This window comes from Panthera leo, chromosome B4 (assembly GCF_018350215.1).
Source record: "Panthera leo isolate Ple1 chromosome B4, P.leo_Ple1_pat1.1, whole genome shotgun sequence".
Taxonomy (NCBI): domain Eukaryota; kingdom Metazoa; phylum Chordata; class Mammalia; order Carnivora; family Felidae; genus Panthera; species Panthera leo.
Genome location: NC_056685.1, coordinates 93940572 through 93952943, shown reverse-complemented (window position 1 = coordinate 93952943; position 12372 = coordinate 93940572). Strand labels below are relative to the sequence as shown.

Here is a 12372-nt window from a genome sequence, read left to right as displayed (position 1 = left end):
CAGGGAAGCACAATATTTTGATTAGCTGAGGCCTGTTCACATGTCCATCTTTGGACCAAGGGGCATGTGTCAGCCCCAAGCAACCATAGGGAGGAGGTGAGGTCTTAAGAAAATTAGAATGGTACTACCAGGAATAGGTGAATGGTTTGCTAGGCTGAAAGCAATGATTGTCCTCTAAACTCATAAAAGATCACTCCCTAAGAATTTCACTGTTCACTCACCAAATACAAAGTTAATATCAAGTGAGCCATCTGACGAAGGCTCAGGGGAAAAGGGAAGGTAAAAGTAAGGATTGCTGTAGCACAGGTGATATTGTTGATGATGACTGAGTCAATGAGCCCTTTGCATTAGGATAAAGACCGGGTGTCAAAGTACTATGGATTCAAGTGTTTCAGAAAAGTGTTTGCTGCTTGATGAGCATATAAAATCCTTTCCTGGTTGAGTAAGTTTTTAATTTTCTTATTCTATTTAGGATGTACGTTGCTAGCATATTTAATTCAGAAATCAAATTTCCCTTACCTTTTCACATCAACGTTTCAAGCTTATGATCACAATTCCCATGACCCAGAAATTCTAAAATCAAGGCAATGCCCTTCAATAACTGAACAAAAGTACTATCCAAGAGAAACCTGAGAAATTACTCTGCCTCCTATTTTCTTTTATATTCAGGAGACTACTCATTTCCACATAAAAAGGAAAGTCCTTAGGAGGGCCTGAGTGGCTCAGTTGGTTAAGCATCCAACTTAGGCTCAGGTCAGGATCTTGTAGTTCACCAGTTTGAGCCCCCCTATCTGGCTCTCTGCTCTCAGTAGAAGCCTACTGTCCCCCAACTCTTCCCCTCCCCTACTCTGCCCGTCCCCCACGGCGTGCAGGCTCTCTCTCTCTCTCTCCCCCCTCTCCCCCTTTCTAAAGTAAATAAAAATTTAAAAGAAAAAAGAAAACTCCTTAGAGATGATTCCTCTGTTCTCTATATTCAGGGACATATTCAAAATATTGTCATATTTTCTACACATTTACCAAATGTACATTAGTGAAATAAAGTAAGATTCTCCCCATATTTTTATCTCAAATACAAATTTAAAATATCACGTTTTTCCTCGTATCTTCACATATAGAATGAACTCATCCATTTATTCAGGCAAATTTTCTTTCAGGGCCTGGTATACGATAGGTTCTATTTCAAATGCTAGGCATAGGCGAAAAAACAAAAACAAAAACAAAACAAATACCTCTTCAGCTCACTGACACAAGGAGACATGTTCTAGTACCATGTGGTAAACCCAGCAATAGAGAAACGCTCAGTCTTATGGGAATAAAAGAAAGGTATGTTTGACCCAGCGTGGTGAATGAGAGACGGCTTCTTGGAGCTGAGGAGTCCAATGTGCATCTTTAAGACTAAATTAGGAGCTAGCACAGAAATAGGAGGAGGAGATTCAGCAAAGGGTAAATTCCAAGCCAATATGAGCACAAACAGCAAGGAATGACAGTGTATGTAAAGTAACAGTTTTTTTTTAATTTCGGCTTTATTGAAGTATAATCGACATAAAAATTATGAGGTATTTAAAGTATACACTGCGGTGATCTGCTGTTTTAATTAAGGTGTCTTTTCATTATCCTTACTGTTGGAGACACTATTAACCAAGATGAAGAGGTCACCCACAAGCAGAGGGAAGAGTTTTCTGTAAGATGCGTGTGAAGAAAACACTCCCAAGCCCTGAAATGCAAATGACTCTTCTTTGGACAATAGCAAACACTTACACCTAACATACTAAACTTTACCAAAACAAACCTAGAATGTTTAAACTCAAGCCAGCATTGCTGAAAACAAATTTCTTTTTTTTTATGTTTATTCATTTTGAGAGAGAAAAAGTACAAGTGGGAGGGGAGCAGAGAGAGAGACGGAGACAGAGAATCCCAAGCAGGCTCTGCACAAATTAGTGCAGAGCCTGACACGGGGCTCAAACCCACAAACCACGAGGTCATGACCTGAGCCGAAATCCAAAGCCGGATGCTTAACCAACTGAGCCACCCAGGTGCCCCAAATTTGTTTTTATTCTTATTTATTTATTTTAATTTTTTTTAACGTTTTATTTATTTTTGAGACAGGGAGAGACAGAGCATGAACGGGGGAGGGTCAGAGAGAGGGAGACACAGAATCTGAAACAGGCTCCAGGTTCCGAGCAGTCAGCACAGAGCCCGACGCGGGGCTCGAACTCACAGACAGTGAGATGGTGACCTGAGCCGAAGTCGGACGCTTAACCGACTGAGCCACCCAGGCGCCCCCCAAATTTGTTTTTAAAACAAACAGAAAGTGGGGCGCCTGGGTGGCTCAGTCGGTTAAGCGTCCGACTTCGGCTCAGGTCACGATCTCACGGTTCATGGGTTCAAGCCCTGAATCCGGCTCTGCTGACAGCTCAGAGCCTGGAGCCTGCTTCAGATTCTGTGTCTCTCTCTCTCTCTGACCCTCCCCCGTTCATGCTCTGAATCTGTCTCAAAAATAAATAAACATTTAAAAACAAACAAACAAACAAACAAACAAACAAAAAGTAAGATCCAGGGCTAGCCCATCACAGCTAGCCAGAGGTAGAATGCTATTCACATGACAGCACCATGGGTCACTCCAAAACTCGTTCTTTTTTAAATACTTAGGATTATCCATTAGCACAAGTGTATAAGTCTCTGAGGAATGGAACACAAGGAAATTAAAGTCCTAAAGTCTCATAACTCCCTTTAATCCTATCTCGAAAATCAAAACCCCCAAGAGCGAAGAAGCAATAAACCCTTAAGGGCATTGGGAAAACCCCACTGAAACATCTATCCATAGCAGCTAAAGGATTCCAAATCCTGGAGAAGAGAGGCAGTAGCTGCTTATGAAATGGATCACTGACATGTGCACACATGGACGTGTGCTCGCTCTAAGGGTCCTGCTGATGTAGAAGAGTGCTCTCAGCCCGTGGACTTGCTGCGATACCCTTTAATGAACACCACTTTACTGGGCTTTCTGCTGTCATTCAAATATGTCGCAACTTCCTCACACTTAGAGTGGTCTTAAGGAATGGATCTATGAAGTCAGTTAAGGATGCACTTAGCACAGAGGAGAAAGATACAGATTTTTGCAAGCGTTCCTTCTGGTTAGGAGCGGAGGGATTTATTTAGGATTTATTTGGTGCTGTAAAACTGCAAACACCCAGAAATAATGACTTTTACTTATCTATCTTCATTCCAAAGGCTCTCCGAATGTGTAGAAATAATATAATTACTTTTTTGCAATTGTACGTATGTATTTAATGTGTACAAAACATTCGGGTTGCGTAGCACAGTCAGAAGTCTTCTTGGCGGTATTAGTTCAAATATACCAAAATATGTATTTAACAAGCACGTCCTTTATTAAATTGTGGTTAAATATACCTCTAGATGGATGTTTTAGTAAGTTATCCTCTCTTAGCTAACTATATTCAAATATTATAGCTTTTACAAGAAAATACATAGTCTGATACATACTATTGCATGCTTGTGTTATAAACTACCAAAAATATCTCAAAATTCTGAAGCACTAACTTCGACAAAAACGTATTCTTGGAACATTGATTTTCACTTAATGTACCAGAAAGGAAGGAGAAACGGAGCCTCCCAAGGAGATGATTGTGCGTTATTAACTTTAAAATTCTAGAACCTTCTCAGGGATTCTTTCATATGCCGACATAGGCTCACCATTGGCACTCAATTTTCACCTTCTAAAAGACATGACAGGTATAGATGACTTAATGTCCTTTTCTCACAAAACTCCCACAGGATACAACAGCTTTGAAACGTGGGGGACTTTAAATGAACCCCCATTTGGGGCCACAACTTATTTTTGCATCAGCCAGCGGAGGGCCCATGAGCATAACCAGAGTAGTAACGGGAGTCTAGATATGCCCGTTCTTTTACCAGATTTGCTGTAATCCTTGGCCCAAACTAGCAGAGAGGCAAGAGAGTGGTAGCAGGAGGGTCGCCAGCTCTGGGAGCCCCTATTGTGAGCTAAGCAAACCCCCCGTGATGCTCCCCTACTCCAAACTGTCCCCCAGCAAAGGAGTCAGGAGGGGGTGCTGGGTGGATACAACCTCTGTCCGCTGGGTTTTCCTCCCAGTGCTTGGCCCCCACCTCCCAGCTCAGCACGAGTTACCTTTCCCATCTTATAAATCCTAGGCTACGGCTCTGACAAGATTCTGCAGAGCAGAAGGTTAAAAATAACAGCACTTGCCTCTAATGGGTTTGAAGAGTACATTTTGCTCTGCTGTGAATAAATGTCCCTCCACACGGGCTCTGCCCGGATAGATTTTCAGGCAAATCATCAGCTCCCTCCAAGGCGGCTGCCTGACTTTGAGGAACACTAGCAATTTGAAAATAATAAATCTGACCTGAGAAGTAGAATTCATCATATTAAATATCAATTTCCTAAATTCCTCATTTCAATTTTGTTAAAATGACCTAAATTAACTGAATTTAAACTGTCAAAATACCACTTTTTAAAAATTTTTATTTGTTTTTGAGAGAGAGAGACAGAGACAGAGACAGAGCATGAGCATGAGCAGGGGAGGGGCAGAGAGAGAGGGAGACACAGAATCCAAAGCAGGCTTCAGGCTCCCAGCTGTCAGCACAGAACCCAATGTGGAGCTCGAACTCACGAACTGTGAGATCATGACCTGAGCCAAAGTCAGACGCTGTCAGACTGAGCCACGCAGATGCCCCTCAAAATAGCACTTTAAATGTTGGCACAACAGCAAACAAAATGGCCACTGTGAGGTGAAGATGTTGACTGAACTTACTGAGGTAAACATCCTATAATATACACATATGTCAAATCATCACATTGTACACATTAAACTTAAAGAATGTTATATGTCAGTTATATATCAATAAACCTGGGGGGAGGAGGTTAAAAAGAAAAAGGTGGCCCAGAGAAAGAAAGGCAAGCATTATCCAGTTTTATCCTTTAATCTTGTGAAGCTCTGTATTTATTTACCTGATCACACACATGAGAAAGCTTTGTGAAAAGCTTACTTCGGAAAAAAAAAATAATGCATCAGATCTCTCAAGTTAGGGGGGCTGTCTTGGTCTTTCCATATGAGACACACTCCATGAATTCTGAAAGTCACTGCCGTCTCCAGCAGTCCTGTCCCCTCTTATTATGGCAACAGGAGGTGACAAGTGTTCTTCTGTGCCCTGAGCAGCCCAAGCGTCTTTTCAAAAGCCGTGAAATCACTGCTGCCTGTGCCCTCAGAAATCTGTCACTGGCAAGGGAGTCTGTGGGGCTGATGGTTCACTGGGTGCCCAATAGATATTTTGAAAGTGCGGGTTGTTGGTCTTTTATAACAGTTGCGATTGAAATAACATATCCCAATCCTGACGCCAGTGCGACCTGGAAGATGACGCCTGCTCTCCCTCCTAGACTCGGCTACAACCAACTAGCCCGCCTGGCTTAACATAACCTGTTCTCTCTCCCACACCTACCCTTCTCCACCCTTTCAAAATAATGCCCAATACATAGCACAACCTTCCTCATTCTCATCTCTTCCGTATTAAGGATTTACATTGTGCAATAAATGTTAACTGCAGGATGTGGCAATGTCTTTAAGAAAGCCACCTGATCGGCCCCATCTTCCTTCTCCCAAATAATCAGCTTTCTCCTGTCCTTATGCTTCCTCTCCATTCACTCAGTGCCCTCGTCTAACCATTAAGTGACTGTGAGAGTCATCCCTTCTAAGGTGTTCATTGTCAGATGGCAGCACCAAGGTGTAGTGACATTTTTCTAAGTATATTTTGAGAGAGACAGAGAGAGTGCAAGCTGCGGAGGCACAGATAATCCCAAGCAGACTCTGTGATGTCAACCCAGAGCCCGACGCGGGGCTCGAACTCACGAAACCACGAGACCTGAACCGAAATCAAGAATCAGACACTTAACCAACTGAGCCACCCAAGGGCCCCGGGGTAGTGACATTTTAAAAATACACTCTCGGAGGAGAAAAGGGATTAACTTTCAGGCAGACGCTATCATTTCCTCCAAGCAGGTGCGAGAAGTCAACAATGACTTGGAAATCACCTCTGAAAGTCTGCCAGTCATTGACAGAGTCCTTTTTGTATTGTCTACTCTTCAAAGCTTTTCCACATCTATTACTCTTTTGAACTCCCCCACAGCCTCTAAGGCAGGTAGAGGAAGTATTGTTGTCACTAGTTTTCAAGTATGATGCTGAGTCACAGAAAGGTTAAGTGGCTCTCCTAAGGTCACACAGCTAGTTAGAATCAGCCCAGGCAGCAGAAATCCTGGCTCTACGAGCTCCCGAATAAATCATTTTCCTCACCACAGAGGCAATTCTCAAATTCCATCTTCTGGACAATAATGGCTGCATGGCACTTTCCATGAATGTCCTCCTAGCTCTAATTACTTGCCTAAGTCCAAGCGAATTCCAGAACCTTTTTCAGCTGACCTTCTCTAATGTATAGCAATATAATGAGCGCACTTATGTTCTACCATATAATGTTTCTGCTATAGTCGTTTTGGGGTGATATTTGGGCCTCAGGATTGTACTAACCTTGTACCAAAAGTACACTTTAAAAACCAAATAAGGAGAAGAAAGTCTGAAAGGACCTAAAAGGTACATCCAAGTCGCCCAACTTGGGAAATGGAGCATCTTTCAATGTAGTCTGTTCTGTGTGCTCTAAGCTTTAAAGCATTTTGTTCTTAAACCACGGTTTCTGATGTCCTATTGGGAACCGTGACTTTCAGAGAAAGGAGATGGGGATTGTGTGCTGGCAGTGAAACATTCCCTCACGGACACATTTGGAAGAAAGGTCATTAGGTTCATCATGTGGCGGGGGAGGGGAGCTTCACGACTGCTCTTTGATAACATAAACACCCAAAAGGCTTCCTTCACCACTTCAGCATGACATTCATAAAACTGCCCCTCCCCCCCAGAGCACAGGCCACCAAGTGTTCCTCCAAAGACCCACCGATAGGTCTTTCTGACTAATAGCGTAGAAAGTTCCCATGTCATGTTTCTTACCCAAAGCATTTCTGCACGACAACATTCATCAATGTTGCTGTCCACGTAGTTCTTCCAGAACTACCACAAAATAGCACAAGTCTACCTATGCCCTTCGTTCGCAAAGGCAGCCCACAGTTGCCCCCTGCCTTTGGGATAAAGTCCAAATCCCTCTACCTGGTACATAAGACTCTAACACAATCCAAGGCTACCTTTTCAGCTTTATGCCTGACATTATTCTGTGCTTGTACAACTCAAGTTTTTCCCATCTTCACACACAAACACCCTAAAGTTTCCCCCGACTTACTTGTTCAAGTCACTTCTTCCATTGGAATGCTCTGCCCCTTCTCTGCCCATTTGATTCCTTCTCGATGTCAAAAAGTCAGCTCAAAAACTTACTTTGTCCCAATTTAGCTAATTATATACGTGCCTTCTCCCTCCTTTTAAACTGTGTTATACAGTTCTTGATGCAACAGATTTACTCATAGTAGATGCTCAATAAATTTAGTTGGGTAAGTGGATAATTCTCATGCGTCCACGATACAGTCTCATGAGGCAGGAAGGTACAATAGGGTGTCACTGGCAGCCCTGCCCGGTGTCAGTTGGTGAACCAGTAGAACATTAGCAAGAGCCCTGGCCTTTTTGCAGTTTGCTCTCTGTAACTGGTCTGTTTTTCTCTAATTTGTGATGCAGGGCCTTAATCTTCTTGCCCCCATTGAATATACATGTCCATCATCAGCATAGTTAGAAAATTTTGTCCTTAGGATTTACAAAGTTTTGAAGTAATGATAGTATAAACATGTTTCCTAGAAGATTTTTTTTAAACGTTTATTTTTGAGAAAGAGAAAGACAGAGTGTAAGCGGGAGAGAGGCAGAGACACAGAATCTGAAGCAGGCTCCAGGCTCCGAGCTGTCAACACAGAGCCTGACGCGGGGCTCGAACTCGCAACCCATGAGGTCATACAGAACCTGAGCAGAAGTCAGACGCTTAACTGACTGAGCCACCCAGGCGCCCCTGGAAGATTTTATCATTCTTACAAGGTAGTGTGGTTTAGAAGTAGTTGAGAAAGAGAAATCGCAAATAAGAAGTCAAGATCTCAAATGGAGGACAGAGGCTCGCCCTATAAAGAGAGATTGGCAGCCCTACTTTGGATTCCCAGGGCACATCCAGCGTGGCGATCTTAGTGAACAACTGCGCTTGTCGCTCCTCTGGTGTGACTGGAGATCTGACCTAATGAAACTCAGCGAGCTGGGTCACCGGGGCCGCTGAGACATGAGTCTGCATTTCTCAAGTTGGCGTAACTGAATCGGAGCCATGCACGGCCGAGGTGGGCCAGAGGCTATCTGGTAGCCAAGGACACTGCTGGGGCTTTAGGATAACAGCACAAGGTTGTAATCGGATGCCATCCCGGGACACTTAGCCAGTTAATCATCTCGATCAGCCATCTTTTATTCATAAACACGGAGGAATGATGTTCTCTTTGCTGCTCACTTTACCCTTTCAGGTGACACCAACATCCTGCTGCCCCGACACTCCCCTCTGTGTCACACAAAGCGCACCTGGCATTGTGAAGGCATCTTGTCACCAGGGCTGTCGATAGGAACATTGGAACCAGGGCGGACCAAGCACTGTTGCTCCCGGAGCTGGTGTGAGCATTTGCGGTTTAAAGGCAAGGCTTTAAGTAGCTCCTCTCTGAACCCCATTAAGACCACAAATCCACCGACACATGAGACAACCATGTAATGTGAGGCGGGAGCAGGCCTTGCGACCCCATAGCCCTCGCTGTTATCCCAATTATCCATTTTATTTCAGCCTTGAAGGAGAAGGTTCAAAAGGCTAGGGTTATTCGTTTTATGTCTCAAATGTTGAAAGTTCAACATTACCAAATCTATCAAACTTCATCACAGAGGAGCCCAGCTACATCGAGAGACCACACACGGCCCTCCTCGATGGATGTGTGGTCCCATTTCTCCTTCTGGAACCCTAGATGAGTGGACCGGGGATGTTAACAAATTACTTGTGGGCAAGGATTGTGTTTTACTCATTATTCTGCACCCCACCCCCCAGGCTCTACCTCACCATTGACACCCAGGTAGCAGACTTTATATAAAAGGGACTAAGAACGAAGGCTTTGGAGTCAGATTTCTGGGTTTGGCCCTCAATGGCTACACTGTCTTTAGCAATCTCTCTGGGCCCCAGTTTCCCCATCTGTAAAATCTGAATAATAATAGTACCAACTCACACAATGAATATGATAATTAACTGCATTAAGGCAAGGGAGGTCCTTAATAAATGTAAATGTGAGCTGTTTTTGCATTGTCTTGAATTTGGCTATGATGCATTATTGGGGGGGTGGGTTACAGATCCTTAGTTCATGACCTTGGTTCACCTGCAATAAAGGAGAAAGAATACACACTATATCTTCTTTTTAAGGTCCACGTCTGTAGATGAGTGATTTTCAAAGTGTGGTGTGGGGAACTCTGGGAATTCCCAAAAACCAAAACCCCAAGACCCAAGTCCTTAAGGTCAAAATTATTTTTGTAACAACACTAAAATGTTATTCACCTTTTCATTCTCATTCTTCCCTGACTTTCTGGAAAAGTGGAATTTTCCAGAAGCTACATGCTATGTGATGATGTCATCACTTAACATTTCATGGTATGAGTGCTTATACATTCTTATGTGTGTAATTTTTTTATATTCCTCCGTTATTTCTGACACAGTAAGTAGCAATAGCTGTAACCCACATAAACAAATCTTTTCGGGGTACTCGATCATTTGTAAGAGTTTAAAAAGGTCCTGTGACCAAAAGGTTGGGGAATCTCTGCCAGACAATCTCAAGTTAAAGTCTCCCCCATTTCAAAATCTGTAATGTGAAAATACAAAACTCAGTCCTGATCTCTGAGACTCTGCCCACAGAGCTGGGGCCCTGAAACTGCTCTGCCTGCATTTTGCCATTGTGTGTTTCAGACTGTCCGGGTCGGATCTCCCTGGTGAGGAGTGGCTGTGGAGTTTCGAGAAGCACGGCCAGCGCCATTCCATGATTAGAAGAGTCAAGAGGTTCCTGAGTGCCCACGAACACCCCACCAGCCCCAGGAGGAGAAGCTATGGCAGGCAGGCCAGCGACAGCTCCATGTTCTTCCCCCCAAGTGGCGACGTCAGCCCAGCCAGAGATCTGCTGGATGTGCCCTCGAGAAGCCCCCACCATGCCTCACCCGCCCAAAGGCAACCCTGCTCCCCAGAGGGGAACCCCAAGGCGTACTCCAGCCTGGGGGAACTGTCCACGATCAGGGAGACCAGCCGGACAAGCACTTTGCAGAGCCTGACTCCACAGTCGAGCGTGAGGGTCTCCCCCACCAAAATGCCACAGGTCCCCGAGGTACTGATCACAGTGACCGAGGCACCAGTGCCCACATCACGTGACTCCACTGCCTCCATCCAGAGCGCAGAGTTTACCGGGGTTGAGCCAAGCAGGACTGGACAGCAGGAGGTGCCTGTGGGATTGATTGCATTCCCCTCAGAGAAAGGGACACCTCCTAGGGACCCCAGTCCTCAGACTAGTTCAGCCAAAGATGAGAGAAACATCCTCACGTCAGCCTCTGGGGAAGACCCTAATGATAATGACAAATTCCCCAAACGGTGGAGCCTCCCCGGTTTCCTGGCGTCCAGCCACGCCTCCCTGACAGGCCTAAGTCCAGATCCCATCAGTTCTGAGCCCGTTCTTTCACTTGACACAGAAACATCCTCAGAGACCGGTGGAATCAACATTGTGGCTGGCTCGCGAGCCTCTCCTGATGTGCTATACTTACTGGAAAACCTGGACACCAAGGAAACCGACATCGTAGATTTGAATAATGAGCAAGCTGAGGCATCACCCAACGGAATACCAGAAAGGTCTAGGACCTGGTTCTAGCCTAGATTCTTACTTTCCCAGAAGTTCAGCATTAGTTCCAGAACATACCTAAGGACTGGTCAATTTTTTAAAAAGCTATCACACTGTATAAGCTACTTTTTAAACTGAAGGGCATTATGATCCTGAGTGTCTGAGAACTGAGAAAATCAAACACATTCACATCATCCATTACAAGGTGACTTTCATAAAAGTTACACAGACCACAGTGACATATCTTAACCAAATAAGGAATCTTAAAAAATATATATATATATGAGTTATAATTCATAGATTGCTAGCTTTGTAGATAGATAGTCCAGTCTCCTGATTTTGCCTATAGGGAGACAAAGGAGTCTCTCCTCCCCTCCTTTTTCTTTTCTTCTGCACTTCAATTATAAACAGAGGGAGCTGGGTCACACAATGCCTCAAAAGCCCCTTCCTAATTCCGACTCTTTGAGGCTGTCTCACTCCTTTCTAGAACTATTACCACTTCTTGATTCGTAAGCTCTATCAGCATCACAACCTCCATCTCCCTTCAATTTCCTTTTCTCTGTTTTCTTTTTATTCTCTCATCCCTTCATCCTTCCCTTCTACTCCGTCCCTCCTTTCAAGTGGTAATATTTTCTCTTGCTATCTCTGCTGCTTACTTCTTGCCACAGTTTTCAAACCATGAGGTGTTGGCAATGCCTCCTACGGGGCGATCAAAGATGTCTGACACATGCCAGCCTCCTAGTGGAAGGGGTGTGGGAGCTGATGGCACCCCACCACACCCTTGGCCGCCATTGCTGCTCTTTCCATATCCACTCTTTGGTCTTGAACACTGGAGAAAAATTGGAAGGACAAGGAACCTGAATAACCAAATGATATGGAACCAAAGAATAATAAGGCTTGAGTGTGTTTAACTTGAACTCTTAAAGCAAAAATCCCCATCATGTCCCAATCTGGGTCCAGTTACCATGTCTTCCAGGTTGTTTGGCATGAGGTAGGATCTCGGAGCTGGGAGGTTAAGGGGGTCCAGGACTGCACAATGGGGATGGGATGTTGACCACCTCCCTCCAAAGGGTTGTGGGGGTTGCAATTGGCTGGGGCCTCCAACTTTGTCTGGAAGGCCATGTCTTAGGAGTACTGCTGTCACTATTTCTGTTGAATGATGAGGCTCGACTACATATGACTTACGAAATAAAGTAACCCTAGTTGCTACCCTTTATCAAGTGCTCAAGTCCAGGCAGCAGTGCGTAAAGTTCACAGAGAATCTCACTAATCCTCACAGGAATCCTATGGGTCAATATACTATTCTCACCATCTTATTCTAGTTTATTTTTAAAATTTATTGATTGATTGATTTTGAGAGAGTGAGAGTGAGCAAGCAGGGGAGGGGCAGAGAGGGAGAGAGAAAATCCCAAGCAAGTTCTGCACCGTCAGCATGGAGCCCGATGTGGGGCTTGAACTCACGAACC

The 12372-nt window shown here is 44.4% G+C and overlaps 1 protein-coding gene across 1 annotated transcript in view; it reads left to right on the top strand.

Moving 5' to 3' along the window:
- BEST3 (bestrophin 3) overlaps window positions 1-12058 on the top strand; it is a 37478-nt gene extending 25420 nt beyond the window's left edge. The window contains exon 9 of the mRNA XM_042947153.1: window positions 9994-12058. Coding sequence (XP_042803087.1) covers window positions 9994-10936 — 943 coding nt within the window. The 3' untranslated portion in view covers window positions 10937-12058. The remainder of the gene's footprint in view (window positions 1-9993) is intronic.
- Window positions 12059-12372: the final 314 nt, after the last annotated feature.